General features: G+C 41.7%; 1 protein-coding gene across 5 annotated transcripts in view; it reads left to right on the plus strand.

Moving 5' to 3' along the window:
- Positions 1–17,188, plus strand: part of sgcd (sarcoglycan, delta (dystrophin-associated glycoprotein)) — a 421,531-nt gene that overhangs the window by 329,597 nt on the left and 74,746 nt on the right. For all 5 annotated transcript variants that reach the window (XM_085289871.1, XM_085289872.1, XM_085289874.1 and 2 more), the window contains 2 exons: positions 708–795; positions 4,455–4,574. In XM_085289871.1, the coding sequence (XP_085145997.1) occupies positions 708–795; positions 4,455–4,574 (208 nt within the window). The remainder of the gene's footprint in view (positions 1–707; positions 796–4,454; positions 4,575–17,188) is intronic.

Raw genomic sequence — 17,188 nt, forward strand, 5'->3', positions numbered from 1 at the left:
TAATCATTTAAAATTTTCAACTATTATGAAGCGAAGGTAATCTGGATTCGCGTGCAATCACCACTTATTTTGTATTGAGTTATAAATCAACTGCACCCAATTTCTTTGCTGAAAGCCCAAAAAATTCAAGGCAATTAGGTGATGTGAAGAAGCAAAGTAAATCTTATAAAAGGTTGAAGATGAAGCAGTGGTTGTGGCCCATTCTTTTTTTGTACTCCTTTTAATTTTTTTTCAGTCCCCGACTCGTGTTTATACCTTAGTCTAAGTCGCTGTCGGTGATAAGTAACCCTTATCGTAAATTTGGACACATAAATATATTAAAATGTATGATGTTTGGCTTTTGAAAAATATCCCAGAGTCTCAGCAATCAGAGGACGAAAAATAAAGATTCTAACTGAAACAGATAAAACTAGTTTTTTAAACAGGGTTTGGGTTACTTGTCCTCATCGATAAAAACTTGGACTTCACATGATTAAATAAGCATTGATTGATTGATTGATTGAATCTTTATTTTGAACATGTTGAAAAAGTATAAAAAAAATAGAATTAAAAGAGACAAATGAACAAAGCAAACAAAAGGAAAACGAGCAACCACAACTCCAAATAACGTCCATGTTCAAAAAGGAGCAGGAAGAAGCATAAGCATTAGCAGCTTGATGACAGTTGCACCTTGCTTTAAATGAGTTACCTGGTCGATCTCTCCGCAGGGCCGCCCACTGTTCCTGCAGTCATCCAGAAATGTGTCCGTCAATATCGTCAACAACAACAACAAGCTGCTCACACAGCTCGTCACAGGTAAGACTCGGCCGGAGAAACGCTGATTTTCATTGTTTTCATTAGAATCTGCAAAGATTCACAGGCAGCGGTTAAACTGGAGTAGATCTGAGTTCCTTTGATTCTTCCCCTCAGGTTTATTCATGAACTATGTTACAGGAACTGGTGACGCCTTTTTGTCTTCTATTACTTGACCTTCATTTTGCCAGAAAGCTGTTTGGGATTAAAACTTGTCTTAGAAGAGAGATATGGCAAAGATAGCAGCCACGCAATGAGGCTCATTTAAGAATTGGACCAATTCTTTCAAAACCTCCGTCCATTCAGTTTCTCTATTGCTATCCAATTCAGGATGACAAAGGGGTTGGAGTCCATCCGGGCCGTGATAGGGTTAGGTGTGCTATATGCTGGACAGGTCGTCAGCCCATCACAAGGACAAGTTTGACATACTCTGCTCATGTCAGTGAAAGTGAAACCAGATAACAAAAATATAGCCAACTGGACTAAATGGTCACATGATGGTGATTACCAAGTTGTTAAGTCAACACAGAGTTTCACAGTCTAGCTGTCAGCATGTTCACACGAGAATGGCAGTGTTGGTGGATCTAACCAATCAGAATCAGAATTCTTTATTGATCCCTAGAGGAAATTATGTCACAAACATGGACAGTTGTACTGGCGGCAAAGCTTTATTTTTGTAAAATTACAGTTTGCACTATCTTTGTAAAATATGCAGATTGAACCCAAAACACAGCTTGTACAGCAGAGCAGCTGCTGCAGCAAAAGCTCAGCAAGGTTTGAGAAATCCTCCAGAAAAGGTGCTGATCAGAGAACCGATCGGTTTTGTACCTCGAATCTAATACTCAGAAGATAATCTACTCCAGCGAAGGTTGGCTCTTCAGCATAAGTTACCACAGAGTTACCACACTCCTTGTTAACCCTCTGTGCGTACCTCTTTTTGACTGCTTTGGTCAGGTTTAGATTGCCACAGTCTCACATTGGTTGCAATAAAGACGCTAGCTCGTCTGCTATTAATAACGACTCACTAAGTGAAACTTTAAAACTGTAAATGGAGACCGTTCACGTATAAAGAAAAATTGTTTGCAGACAATTCGGCGTCTTCCATCCAAACTGCAGCCACAGCAGTCTGGTAACGACCAAAGCAATCAGAAGGAGGTTTCTGGTTCCATCTGTGCAACCTTCAGCAACCAATCACCAGTCAGTCAGGGAGTAGACCTTTTTCCCCAGCAACTGCAAGTTGCCTGGGGGTCACCAGCTGGAGGTCTTTAGGCCCATATGACTGCGACCTAATCCTGCTTCATACTACAGGCTTTAGTGTAAGCTCCATTACCCAACAAATAACTTCTTATAGCTTTTAAAATATTCACAGGAGATATTTCAAAGTCAAGTAGTTTGATCACTTCTCCATCACAGTGAATTTTTGAGGTCTGATAAGCTAAAATTATTCCATATTGCAAAGATTCAAGAATGTGAAGGGAACATTTGTTTAGCATATGTTCTTCTACAGCATGTGAAATATTTTGCAACTCCCAAATTTCTTTCTGAGAACCGTTTCTAATCCAGACTCTCATGTTTGAAGCAGCTGCTCCTGCTATCAGAAGTCATTGCCTTATTTATAATTAAGCATTTACACGTCGTGATTTTATTTCTCCTCTGATCCTTTTAAGTATGCCAGAAGAGGTCTCAGTTTCTCCTCCATTACTCTGTGATTGTGCTTTCTTCTTTACATCTCTTCATTCGCCACCTGTCACGTTGATCGAGTTGACCGTTTTTGGTGAAATCACTCGGCGTAAACATGCTCGGGAGGCGTCTCTCACATTAAAAAGCAAGCTGACATTTGCCTCCCGAGTCTGAAGAGGAGGAAGATGAAGTCTGCTCGGATGCGTTGATGACTAAGCGGCGTTGGTGTACGGGGAGGAACTCCACACCCCAGATGGAGAGTGACAGAATCAATTGTGCGCGTGTCAATCAGTCAGCCTCTGCGTTGGGTGTCTTCTACCACCGCGTGAGACAAAGCAATTTGGGATTGGGTGGAGTTGTCTACATTTTCTTGTTTGTTGTGACACCAGTCAGAGTTTTGTCAGCTGGCGCATGAGGATCTTTCCGGCACACGTTCAGTGAAATATGTCTGGTTTGCACAACCGTGTTGCAGAGAGGATTGCTTCCACCAACAGGTCACAACTGGATGGTTGGAATTCTAAACGTTTGATCACAACTAGACTCGAGATGTTTCCTTGTTTATTCTGTTCTATGTAATATCTTAAACTGGCTTAGGCTGAATAATTCATGCTTTCTAATTAGATCAGAACGGTTTGTTTCTAATTTATAAACTAGGAATAGCAACAAAATTCCAAATAAAAGGAAAAGACAGTGACATTTAGTTGATATGTGACTGTTGCCTTATTTTCATTCTTCCTGTCCTTCAAAGCCACTTGACATTGGCATTTACTCGTCTGCTCAATATGAATTAATGATCAGCAATTCCACTAATGGGATTAGGCATTGGTGACCAAACAACAATATCACAAGGCACTGCGATTAAATATGACATCACACCTGTGGCCTCTTTAGCAAAGGGGATGTCTATCCCTCCTTTGACTCTGGTTACATTTGATCAGAACACACAGTTAATCCGGTCTTTAAGTGATAAAAAATGACTGTTTATTAAGGCTGTTGTGTTCTTAACATATATTATGTATGTATGTTCTTAACATATATTAATGCTTTGTATCTTGTTCTATTTAATCTCAATAAGCCCCTAAAAACAGTCAGTGATGACTGTCGGCCTCTCTCGGTTTTTATTATCACTGTTCATTTTAAAGCTTAGTTTTTAAAACCTTACGATGTAACTACAGCCCAGCAGCAGTATATAAATGACTAACCTCGTATGATCTCAGTTGTTCTCCTGACTGAAGTTTGGTCCGTTTACAGCATCCTGCCATGCGATTGCATTTGTCCCTAACCATCGGGAACCCTCACATTAACTTTTATTGAATGGAAAAAAGTCAGCGTTCATCCTCCAGCTTCACTGTGTTTATGCTATACTAACATAGCTGTGTTGCTAGCGATCATGTAGCATCATTATATACCAGCTAGCCCAACTTCAGTAAACCAACAAAAGCCACCGCTGTTTAATTTTCTGTCTTCATTTATGTTGGAAGTGATAGCAAAGCTGTACGTCTTAATTTTTTCAGAAATCCCTCAGTCAGAACATGCTATGTCATGTTTAGATGGAAGCTAGCGAGCTAACTTCCTGCTAACTTCTAACTCTGTTAAATGTAATAAATTCTGTTTTCATGGATGCCTAGATGTTAAACTTAGATGTTACACCTGGTAGAGATGTAACATTTTATTAAAGATGAAAGAATTTAGACAGTTTTTAACTCTCTGTGATGCCGCAGTGTTCATTTGACTTTGGGGCCTGCAGCTGAGTTTGGGCCCAGGCACAGCTAATGACGTCAGACTTAAAGACCGGATCGGTTTGTTGGACATTTTCTCAGTAGTCTCATGAATCACAACAAAATCAATATTACAGGTTTGGTCATAAGTCCCACATCTTCCACCAGGGTGCTTTTTTCATGTTCTCGGGTAATTCGGTAAGAAATCAGCTCCAGTCCCTCCTCTTTGATGTCTCCTCTCTCTTCTCTTCTCCTTCGGTTCAGGATCCAGTGGATTTAAAGCACGAGGCAAGATGTTTGAAGTGAAATCCACCTCTGGGAAGCTCCTGTTCTCCGCCGATGAGCAGGAGGTGGTGGTGGGCGCAGACCGGCTCCGAGTGATGGGTGAGTGGCCGCCTTCAAAAGCCTTGAATACTCGGTTAGGATCTAAAGTGGGAAAATGGCTGATGTGTGTGAGTGCGTGGCCTTTTGTTTTATAGGTGCGGCTCTTGTTGCGATGTTGTTAATAAGGAGTTAAAACTGCTGTTTGTTGGTGGACTCACTTTTGGGAAGGTAAAAAGCTTTAACTTGAGATTCTTAGGACTTTTATTGTGGCCTTTTTAGGGGTTATCTTAGTAGTAACTGCTTTAGCTAAGATATACTACTTTCTTTCACACACAGAGAAACACACTGAGACACACACATGCGTTTGTATCCAAGCTGATGTAATGTGTCAAACTGACATACAATAAATGCAAAGCAGAGTAATGTAATGCTTATATTAGCATCATAAGCAGTCGATAGTGAGAAGAGCAAGGCTCAGATCTCTGCTGGTTGTAGTCGTGTATGCCAGGAGTAAGATGACAACTAGCAAAAAGGATGAGGAGGATTGTTTGTTTGTTTTTTTCCAGAGAGAGAAATTCAAGCTAGGTAAGAGAGTGATGTGTTGGGGAGCTCATATTCATCAACAGGACTCTTGGGGGGGGGGGGAGGCTGACATGTTAGTGCTTTAGACAAATGAGTTTTGTGCTTATGACGGGAGATAAGAAGTGACAGAGTTGTTCTGACTGCCACGGCCAGTCGGCCTCCGAGTGACGCCGCTGCGACAAATGATTTCCTGTGAGAGCAGAGGGGTGTAACGGAGGATGGTGAAGACAAAATTAGCTCACAGACAACATCATGAATACAAGCATAAACAAAGCATCTGCATACAATTAACGCTCCAACAGAGAGGATCATCCCGGAGTCTGCCTGCAGGAAGTGGCAGATTTAAGCTTAATGTTGACGGCCCTTTCTCATAAGGTCATGTCACAAGACTGGAGCTTTGACTTAAACAGAGACTCTGTTTGACATGGATGCCCCGCCTGAGGGTCGTTAATGAGCTGAGGGTGAAACTGTGTTTTCAGCGCTGCAAAAATGGGATTTTGATTTATGGTGACAGTGAATGAAACCTGCGAGGTCGTGCTTTTCCCCTGGAGCTGAGGATGGTTTTCCAGAACATACATTTAACTGCATTCACTCTCTTCTCTCACTCTCTTGATCTGATGGGGTCGTGGGTTTTAGGGTTTGAGGCTAGGGTTGTGCTGATCACCGGAGATGGCTTAGGATAGAGTTGTATGAACCATCTAGACCAGGGGTCTCGAACTCCAGGCCTCGAGGGCCGGTGTCCTGCAGGTTTTAGATCTCACCCTTGGTGATTAGTTCATTACCAGGCCTCTGGAGAACTTCAAGACATGTTGAGGAGGTCATTTAGCCATTTAAATCAGCTGCAGGACACTGGCCCTCGAGGCCTGGAGTTCAAGATCCCTGATCTAGACTCTAGGGCCATGCTGAGTGAATATTGTCTTTATGTGGGCAAAAGATTCTTGGCTTTTCAGGAATTATTGCAAGGGGAGGATAAATTGGCATGTAATACAATCGCTAAGAGATCCAGAGGTGTTGATCAGGAATGGGCATGGTGGAGCCTTCCACGGAAAACTGTAATGTGGTCTAAGTCATTGATGAAGGTGCCTCGTTATGAAAGTCAGGTTGCAGAAGTTGATGTTTGTTTGATGTCTGTGGTAAAATCTCAAAGTGCAGGGAATATGTGGTCAAAGCAGACCTTTCCAGGGATGCACTGAAAACGCCAAAGCAGCCATTTGGTACGCTTTGAGAAGGAGACTGGCCAAACTGAGGTCAGGTAGTCTGCCATACAGAAGTTTTTGTAGGTGTTGTGTGCACCATTTTATAGACTTTTTTTGGCGTGTTTACATCAGTTTTCCACACTTATCCAACAGAATGAGTGTACGTTCCTGAATGAGATGAACAGTAATACAAAAAATGTAATATTTAGTGAGATAATAGCCGCCTTCTTTAATTTCTTCCTTCCCTCCCTGTTACTTAAAAACGTTCTCTTTCTCTCTGCTGCTTCCTCTGTGACATCATTCCCCATTATTTTTGCATCTGCCATCATTCACCGACGCTCGCCCGTCTGCTCCATCCATTCAGCAACATTAATAGAGAAACAGATATTTGAAGTCTCTCCTCTTTGACTGGGCCACCCATTTCCAGTTAAGAGCTCCAAAGGGTTCACTCTCTCTGACACACACCTTTCACAGCACTCTGTGTGAGCAATTACTCTTCATCCTCATCTACATTCATTTACATCCTTTCCAGCCTCACTGAGTCAGACTTTATTACTGTCACCGGTCTCTGCAAAGTGCTCCTCTTGATGGAGGGAGGCACAGACGGAGGCTGGTGACGGACGGCACAGAGGAGAGGAAGGACAGGTAGCGCTGTGAGTTGTTTAATAGAAAGGTGTAGCTTTTGTTGCAATATTTATTTCAATGTCTCACATTTGGTGGCATAACCAGACTGTATTTAAAAGATGGATGTAGCCACCTTGACTTCACCCGTTGGTTTCTGGACTGGTTTTTGATGCATTTCCAAGCCTCAAAGGTACAAAACAGGACAAAAGTCTCAAATCATTTCTTTATATACTGCTAAATGAGAAATGGATGGAAACAAGGCAAAAAAAAGAGTTTATATAATTGTAACAAGTTTGAAAGTTAATATATGGTCTGCTCGTATGTGTGGCAGCTTCTCTGGATTTCTATAAGTAGTCTTCAGGAATCGTTCTCCAGGCTTTTTGAAAGACATTCAAAGCTCTTCCTTGGCTGTTTCTCCCTTTTTGTTGTCTGTCAGGATGATCCCACTCTGCTTCAGTAATGTTGAGGATCAGGCTCTGGGTGTTTTTCGGTCCAGGTTTGCTTTCACTGCATTGGCAGCGTGTTTGGGATCGTTGTCAGTCAGGTGCTTTCTTAGATGTATGAACTTTTTCTCCCCGTTTCCCTTCCTGAAAATGTCGTATTGACAGCCACCCTTGACTTAGGCCATTTCTGATGAAGCTTCAGTGAACAGTAGGTGGACAAACTGAAGGATCAGATCCATCTCTCAGGTTACAATATAAAGCACCTTGGGGAAACTGTTGATGTGATTTGTGGCTGTATAAATAAACTGATTTGAATTCCTCCACTTGTCATGTTCAGCAGCTTTTTTTTTTTTTTTTTTTTTGACAATTTAAAGCCTGAATCATGAAATAATTGCCATAAAATTCCATTTAAAAAATGGAGTGTTTGCATATTATTTTTGATTTCTATCATATTGGCTACATCTGCCAGTTTTTTTGCATTTGCTTAAAAATTTCAGGGAGGAGAATGACGATGCATGATGCATGCAGACGTCCCAAAAACAAAAAAATAATTAATGATCAAATATACTACACCAGTTAAGAACACTACACACTGTGCTTAGATATGCTGAGTTTGTGCTGAGCTCATGCTCTTGGAGAGTCCCTATTTTGGTGCAAACGTTCTGTTTAGTGCCTGTCAAACTGTTCGTTTTGATGTCTGTGAAGGTTCTCAGTCATCCAGGTCATCGTAGTCTAAGGAGCTTGGAAAGAAAAGCGTCTGGACTTCTTTAAGTTGCTTGAAGACGTTTCACCTGTAATCTGAGAAGCTTCTGCAGTTCTAGGGTCAAATGGTGGAGAGTCCCAGATTTAAGCCCTGTGGGAGTGTCCCCCAAGAGGGACAATGGACCTCCTAATGATCTTCTACCTAATCACACGAGCCAAGGTGTGAAGACGGGTGTAGGTCCACCCCACCCTATCATGTGATTTCCTGAGGTCAGATGGCCCAGGATGTGAGTGGGCGTTAAGGCGTCTGGGGAGGGAACTCAAAACTGGATTATAGATGGCAGACAGTTGGTGTCGTAAGCCCCGCCTCTGTTCAAAGATGGTCGCTCACAGTGGACATAGATGCTTCTTTCACTCCTCTTTCAAACCATCTGTCCTCTCTGTCCAAAATGTGAACATTGGCGTCCTCGAAAGAGTGATCTTTGTCCTTTAGATGCAGATGAACTGCTGAGTCTTGTCCTTGCTGGGTCTGAAGTACACTGTGATGTCGTACTTGGAGAAAACTCTCCTGAGTTTTTCCGATACACCGGTTACATAGGGGATGACAATGTTGTTGCGTTTGTTTTTCTATTCCTCCCGAGTTGGTGTCTGATCTTCTTTTCTGTGCCACTTTGCTGACTTGATGGAAGCCCAATTAGGAAAACTGCATGTCAAATATTCATTGATGATGTTAGTTTTGATATTTATTGTTCTTTCAACTAAAGAAATGGGAACAGATTACGTGTTTTTGCAAAAGTGCCTCAAGTTGTCTGTTATGTGTAGACACAACACTGGTTCACCTGTTGAGCTACATGTGTTTTTATGCTTAAATAGCTCAAAGAAGCATTCCTCTGATGGATCGGACTGAAGGTGAATGTAAAAGCAGCCAATGTCCAGAGAAAGACTGTGAAAACCCTCAGTAAGCCTGGAGAGCCATTAATCAAGGCTACTTTAAAAATGACGGGAATGTCTGGCTCCTTGGAAACAGAATATAAAGAGACGAAGGCTTGACACAGCGCTACAGCTGCTGTTGTGATTGCTTTTGGTGGAGTGCTGCTCGAATACGTAGTTTCACTCACCAAAAAATAAGCACAAACCTCACTGACAGTCTTTATCAGATAATTTCATTAATATTTCTGCAGGAGGTTACAAACTGAAATGATCAGTGCTGCTGTTGGTGTGCAGTTATGCCTGAGTTTGAATTCCAGCTTCATTAGCTGCTTCTTCTAACTCTTCTTTTACTCAACACAGTTCAAAGAGCCCTTCGTACTTCCAGGTTATGCCCTCTTGAGACAGACGCGGCAGGAAAAACGAAGGAAATCTGAATGAAACTCGAGCTTTCTCAGCAGCTCAGTCCACCGTGGCAACAACACTAAAAAGCAGTCGGGAGCGGTGGCAGAGAGAGAGCACCCGCAATTTGTCAATTACTCCGTTTATCTCCACAGCTGCTCGACGAGGCCGCTCAAGGCGACGGGGATAATCAAACACCTTGGCATCGGCTGCCTCGGCAGACGCAGTCAGCTCTTTCAGCTCCTGAAAGATTTCTGTTATTCTCAAAGGTTCTGAATGTAGGTGTGTTAGACCGAACTGCGCTTCGTGTCTCTTATTGTTTTACTCCTGTGTTTCTTAATCTTGTCTTTGAGCTTCGCTGCATTTGTCTAATTTCTAAAAAAAACGTGTGAAGATTTTCAGTGTAGCTGCGATACCTGAATTTCACTTCTTACAGTATATTTTCTTTTTTCGCTTCGAGTTTATTTTGTCATTAACACGGTCCGTGCTCAAAAAATATTGGAGTCCTGGATAGATCAGGCAGAGATATTATATTCGCTGTCACTGCTTCTGTTTATTTGGCTGTTGTGGGATCTTAAAGATGGAGTTTGAACTGCGAATATTGATTGTTGTCATCTAAAGGCAGGAGTGGAAATAACATGTTGTATGTAGCACTGCAACAATCTTTTAGAGAGGAGGTCGGGATGGAGGAGGTATCTTTTCTTTCCACCTCCTCCATCCCCGTCAACGCTGCTGTTGCATCTATGATGTCATGTTGCCCTTAGACAGACGTATTTGTCTGATGACTTGCTTGAAATATAAATGCATTTATTGTGAAATATCACTTTGAGAACAGGTTAAGACTCGTAGAAAACATAGTGTCGTTTCTGTTGACTTAAATAGACCAGTGATGTTAACAAAAGATATGATTTATAAGTGTTATAGCAAACATAAAATTATGTAGAGAAGTAGACATATATATCTAAAAAGGATCTGACAAAAATACCTCTAATAAAGTAGATTCTCATTTCCAAGTGTGGCCTTCACTGGGACTGAATATATTTCTGGTATTCAGATCCAACTGGACACGTTTTTCTTGCTTACACCCACTCGGTCCCTTTCTCTGTTTTCTCTTTAGTTCATGAATAGGAAGGACGTGCAATGGCTTGGTCTTTGACTAGTACAAACAGTTGGAGAGCAGTGTGTGACACAGTTACAGTATGCATTATTAACTTTGCATGTGAGTGCGCTCTTCTAACAGACGGCTGAAACAGCAGCTGTAGACGAGCTGCTGTCGGTTCTGTTGTCCCATTGACGTATGAAGGCACCGCGGAGGCTTATAAAGCTGCCACATGTCATTACCAGGCCCATCGTTCCTCCCCACCAATAAAATACATAATTATCCCCTGTGTGTAACTTTAATTGGGCCAACTGAGGTCATTGGAAATCCATGACGCCGCCATCAGTGCCTTCTACTATTTATAGTCTAGTCAGACACGGTGGCAGGCTCCCAGCTGACGGACAGTAAATGAGAACACAAACAGAGGGAATGTAATGATAGGATGGGTCAAACCTGACCTAAATCCTTTATGTGGATTGTTTTTGCTCATTTTAGCAGCTTTTTGCTTTGTGGGAAAAGGAGCTGGAACGGTCATCGACTTTCGTCGTCGGTTACGTTTGTTGTATATCAACGACATTTTTCAAGCTGTAATGGCTGCTTATAATCTTCCCCAGGATTTTTCCCCCACATTCAGGAGAAATGTTGAGTGTTTTAATTATTATTACGTACTAAAACATGTAACTGAACTGTGGTTTCTACCTACAGTGTGGTCTAATTGTTTGTCATGTCTGTGTCAGAATTCCTTTCAGTTTTACTGCATCAGGGTTCAGTTTTATAGTGTAGTGAAACTGCACTACATCAAGGTAAAGTATCATTCTGAGCTTGAGAGTCGATGTAAACAAACACGTGTGGCATGCTGGAGATCAAAGTGAGGTCAAAGTAAGAAAAAAATGAAACAGAAGTATAAACTGCAAAACTCTGAGCACATAGTTTGGATCGCATGTGTTCAGAGTCGTTTATGAATGTGTTGCTTGACTGTGAAACGTCGGCGTGTCCGGTCGATGTGAGCTAAATAAAAAGCCTGAAGGCCAGCAGAGGGAGGCTGGAGCAGAGGTTTGTAAGTCACTGGGTCAGCTGATATTCCCACAGCATATCTCCTCGTGAGCTGCTCGGACCCTCCTCCAAAATAAGCACTGCTCGCTCATGTGGAGTGAGTGTGCCGACTGGTTTTTACCTCAGAGCTGAGAAAGTGCAGAGCGGTCGACTGTGCTGATAAATACAGTATGAGGTTATTATATATATTTACGAATGCAGGAATATTCCAACTTTTCTAGAATAATACAGATTATTTTAACTGTTATCACTGCTATTGTCAGTCATGTTTTTCTGCTTTTGTACAATTTTGATTAAATTGGTAGATTTCGGTCTTTGGTTCTTTAAAATTGAGCTTAATGTCAAAAACATCCAGGTGGTCCAGGTAGATCGGCTACTGTAGCTGGCTACAGCTGATCTTACTGCCAAACCACTTGACATGACAGAGCTGATGACCTCCTCCACATCTGATTCGTCTGTTTTGGCATCCCATTGCATCTGCAGGCTGCTTTGCAATCCACAGCAGCTTACGTAGTTCCTCTGACCCATTGATCCACAGCCATGTTTTTCTGCTATTATACAGCTTCATCCATCCATCCATTGTCTTCCGTTTGTCCTTATCAGGGTCGCAGTACCTAAACTGTCATGTCTTGAGGCATCTTCCTGGACACAGTTCAGGCAGACCACTATGCCAAGCTCTGTTGCAGTCAAGGTAGATCTATGTTCATGATTCAGTTGGCAGTTCTTATATTTTTGCATCTGTAATCTTTGTTACCCATGTCCAGTCCATTCCTCCTTTACCTACTGATTTCTTCATGTCTTCCTCTGTGTGTGTCTGTAAAGGCGAGGATGTCCCTGAACAAAATGGTCCAAAATATTAAAGCGCGACACGTTGTTTTTCATCTGAGATTGAAATGTGGGCATTAACCGATTATTCCCAATTTCCCAGGATTATTGCCATTCGTCCATGTCCGTGTTCTGCTGTCAGTGCTGGATGTCCTGAAGCGTCTCACAGTGGTTATTGTTCAACTTTGCTTTTAAGAAACTCTGGTGAGTGGTCCAGGTGGCGTGGGAAGATTGTGTGCTGTGTGCTGCCACACGCTGGCATGCACCACAGTTCAGATAGTTTTGATGCTACTGCACTTTGACAGTCTAACCCTGAGGGACGAATTCAACCCCTTGAATGTCAAGGAAAAGAAGAGAAGCATTGTCCTGGTTTCACTCTCTCCTGACCCACTGCCTACAGGCTTAGAAACTGTGGACTCTTCAAGTGATCAGGATGTGACTTCTGGTGATCTTAAAAATAGCAGCTGTCTAGACATGCCCAGAAAAACGAACTAAAAGGGGATATGTGACCAAATAAAATGGGTATGGGTGATTTTTACAGGCCCATTCCTTTAAATCTGATCACCCCTCATTGCTTTGACTGGATTCCAGTTGAAACCTGCTCTGACCAGAGTGCTGGCATTGGACAGAATCAGTCAATGTGAAAAGCGTTTTGACAATGAGCTGTGCTTATGAGGTGCGATCAAAGCAATGCTTGCTCGGGCAACAGATCAGGACACGACAGAGCTGTTTGTTTTCAGCGAAGTGTCTCTGTTTTTGTGTTAAAACTACCGAGGCTCACGTAATGAAACCAGGCGTGGAGAAAGTGGATGGACAAAGAGAATTGGTGTGGACGTAGATCACTTTCAGCAAAGAGAGAGAGGCCAGTGGCCTCTGCAGAGGATGCGCTCTCCTTCAGTGGCCTTCTATTTTAAACTGTAATTAGAGCAAAAACCTCCTTGAGATGCATCATGTCAGGTTTTTTCATGTCGATTTTTCTAACTTTGTCAGTATCTTTGGCCAGTTAGAACTTTTGTCCTACTGCTGGACACTAAATCTGACCTTAGATTTGATATTTCAGTCACAAAGGCATGTTTGTCATTTTCGATCTTGGGGCTTAATTTAAATTTGAAGCATATAACTCGGGTTGGGTCACATAACCCTGAATCCGCCCTTAGTTAGGTTGTAAGAGGCCCAGGCTGCTGGAGGACATCCCATGATGCAGTGAGTGTTTCTTCTTCACTCACTACGTGTTTATGCACCTTATTCATCTCTGGCTCTCACTCCTATAGTTTGTCTTTTGTCCTGTCTTCCTGCCCCTCACCCTCATCCGGTCACAGCAGATGGTCCCACTCTGCTGGAGGTTTCTTCCTGTTAAAAGGAGTTTTTCCTTCCCACTGTCGCCCAGTGCTTGCTCATCGGAGGTGCGGTTTCTTTCTAATATCGTAGGGTCTTTACACTGCAATATAAAGCAGTAACTGTTATGGTAAATTGGCGCTATATAAATAAGATCACACTTCAGGATGCCGTGGCATTAATGCTGGGTGGGAAGAAGAGCTGACTTGCTTGTCAGTGTTGCAGCACGATGGCCCTGCCAAAAAGTTAATCAGTCTTAAGTTACCAGAGGGGCGAATGTAAATGTTTGCAGTGACTATTTTGGGGAGGTGTTCAATATGAGCATTGCGTATCCTCCCCAATGTATTTGCCCATGCAAACAAGTTGTTTGAGAATGTTGTTTTGAGACCCCAGCAGTGATTTTTTGTAAGACGTGTGCCGTCTGGCAGGCCGACACAGTGAGCGTGATTACAGACCTTTATGTAAAAATCTAATTGGACTGAGTTGGGAATTGAAGCTGAGCCGTCAGAGTTGAAGGTAAAATGTGTTTCTGAACCAAATAAACATAAAATAATTCGTCTGCGTTAAGCTCTCGTAATCCCTCTGTGTTTGGGAGGCAGATAAATTTCTGTTATTTTTGTGAATTTTAAGAATATTTTTGTGCTTTTCTTTCTTTCATCCCCACATGTAAACACACACAAACACCTCGCACTGCCTTCGGTGTAATGAGAGCTTGCCAAAATGATCCAAAGGCCTTGCAAAAATCACAACGTTACCCAATGTTTTTTTTCTTTCTTTTCCTGTCTGTTGGAATTATAATTAAACTCCTTTCATTACCCTCAATTATGTCCCATTGACTCTCTGAAGCCTGCGCCAATTCCAGCGTATTCAGGCCCTGATGATAGTGCAGGCTAGACTGTAGGGGGAAGAGGAGAGCAGAGGAGAGGAAGAAAAGAAAGGTGAGTGGAGGGAAAGGTAATTGCAATAGTCTTTGCCCTGTTTGAGGCGCGTTATCAGCACTTGGTCCGCTTTGATGCGCCCACTGAGTAATTACCACTCCACATTATAGTTCTCAGCCTTTTTCATATTTTTGCAGAGGCAAATCAAGGATGGTGGTGTGATCACAGAAAAGCATCATGAAAGCAAACGATTTTTCTCTTTTCTTTCTTGTGTGCGATCTCATATGAAAGCTTTCACTGCACTGACTTCATCTTCTCCGGCAGTCGGAGGTGACAGTGAGCCATCTCGCTGCTAAAAATCATCAGTTCAGATTTGGCCAAATGGAAGCATGTTGCATTTGTACAGACGATTCGCTGAAGACAAATTTAGAGGAAACCTCCCAGCTTTACCCAGAGAAAAGACATTCGCATTGTTTAAGCGTTTTAAACACACGTTTTTTTCTCAAGGGTTTAATATTTTTATTTTAAGAAATGAAGTGTTCATTGAAACAATTATGACTGCAAGCACATTTAAAAAATTACCATTTAAATACACTTTGAGTTATGAGACTTAATATTGTTTCAGTGATTTTAGATCATTTTTCTGGAAAGCTGCCGGGGTCTTGTGCTCATTTCCTCACCCATCGCTGTTCTGTTCAAATTTAGCACAATCCTTCAAACTATAACAGTCTTTTTCATGAGAAATAAACCGGGCTGAAATACAAGTGCTTGGTTTATTTTTGCTTTAATGCTACTCTAGTTTATGCAAAAAGATGCAAGGAATGTTTGCAGAATTTGGTAAGAGGACAACTGATGTTGTGATACTCAGGTCTCTGCATGTTGAATGTTTTGGAAATCATTCTGTTAGATATAAAGTACCTCACCATTAATGTTGTAATTAATCAATTTGATCACATACAAATGGTCAACGATCAGCTAATGTTAACATCAATTATCCTTTTTTTTTTTTTTTCTTGTTCCATGTTTGGATGTGGACTGCACAGCCTCTGCCACAAGGTGGTGCTATTTAGTAAGTGAGGCAAGCTGTTCGTAAAAAAAAAAGTAGCAAAAGAAAGAAACTTTTCTTCTTTGGGGGTTTTTTATTGTTGTTGTTTTCGCTACCCGATCGGTACCGGAAACCCGATCCGTACCCCGCATGCGCAAATCTTACGTCACTTCCTCTCTTTGCCAGCATTGCGACGTTCAATATATTTGAATGATACTGTTAGCGCCCAGTTAGCTCCTAGCATTTCTCAACAGCTCTGCCTCCTTTTCGACTACCGGGACATTTAAACTATGGATAATCCGTATACAAAGAAATTTATGCTTTTCTCCTCAACACAGAGCGTTCCCCAATTGAACAACAGCGCCGTAAAATAAGAAGAATGGCGCCTAATTACAGAGTTAATAATACAGACTTTGTAATATGTCACGTGAAGATTCAGCAGCCAGATGACGTGTTTACTGGCAATTGACAGTGATAGCGGACATCATCATCACTATTCCAATCAATCCTCTCCACACAGACAAGCATAAACACACTCGACTATCAATAAATCAAATTTAACACACGTTTGTAATGACGCTAATTCAGTTTACATTCGCTCGGTCAGCAAGTGGCAGTATCCTCGAACACTGGGGTGTAAACTGCCATTAAACGAACAGAAGAAGAAGAAAACCCCTGCACATGCGCAGTACGGATCGGGGAGCCCTGATCCGTCACTATCGTTTTATTTTTTTGTTTTTGTCTACATTATATTAAATTTTTCATTATCGGAAACATTTTAAGAGGTACTTATTATTCTTAACATCTTAACAGATACTCTGACCTGTAACTATCGTAAAATGCTTCGACCGGAAGTAGACACCTTTCGCGCATGCGGGGTACCGATCGGGTTTCCGGTACGGATCGGGTAGTGACAGTTGTTATTGCGACTAAAAAACGAAGGAAAAACAGGAGGAAGGAGTACCGCAGAAAGCTTTTGGTGAACTGTACATCAGTACACGATCCACCATGGTTGGTTTAAAGTCTGGAATTAAAAAACTTATGAATTATGTTAACGCCATAACCGGCATAATGCGGCAAATCTCCGCTAGCGAGTTTGCGCGTGGCTGAACGGGGCGATCCACGCTAACTCGCTAATGGAGATTTTCCTTGTTAATGTGGTTATGGCGTTAACGTCATTTTAACGAGATTAACGCTGACAGCACTAAAATAAATATAAACACTTTATTTATTGTTCATTTAAATTAGTTTAAAACTTCCAGTAATATGTTTAAAAAATATTAAATTTTCTTATATTTTATTATTAGCAGGAAATGGTCATGAAATGGAGCAGTGGCTGTTAGAGGCTAGAAGTAAAACTGTTAATGGAGTTCAAATCTTAAAAGGTGAATCATCACAAATTCAAAATTAATCAAAGAAATAAATTTCTGAATGACTGATCAGCAAATGTTCTTTTGCCAAAATAACCTTCGGCCTCCTGCTGGACATAAGAAAGAATGCAGTTTAAGACGCTTCAGCGATGGCTTAACTTTTAAGACCCGACAGCTGCGAACTTCTTTAAGT

Source organism: Mchenga conophoros, linkage group LG10 (genome assembly GCF_057382185.1).
Source record: "Mchenga conophoros isolate Kocher_MC1m ecotype Shallow Benthic linkage group LG10, M_conophoros_male_GT1.1, whole genome shotgun sequence".
NCBI lineage: Eukaryota > Metazoa > Chordata > Actinopteri > Cichliformes > Cichlidae > Mchenga > Mchenga conophoros.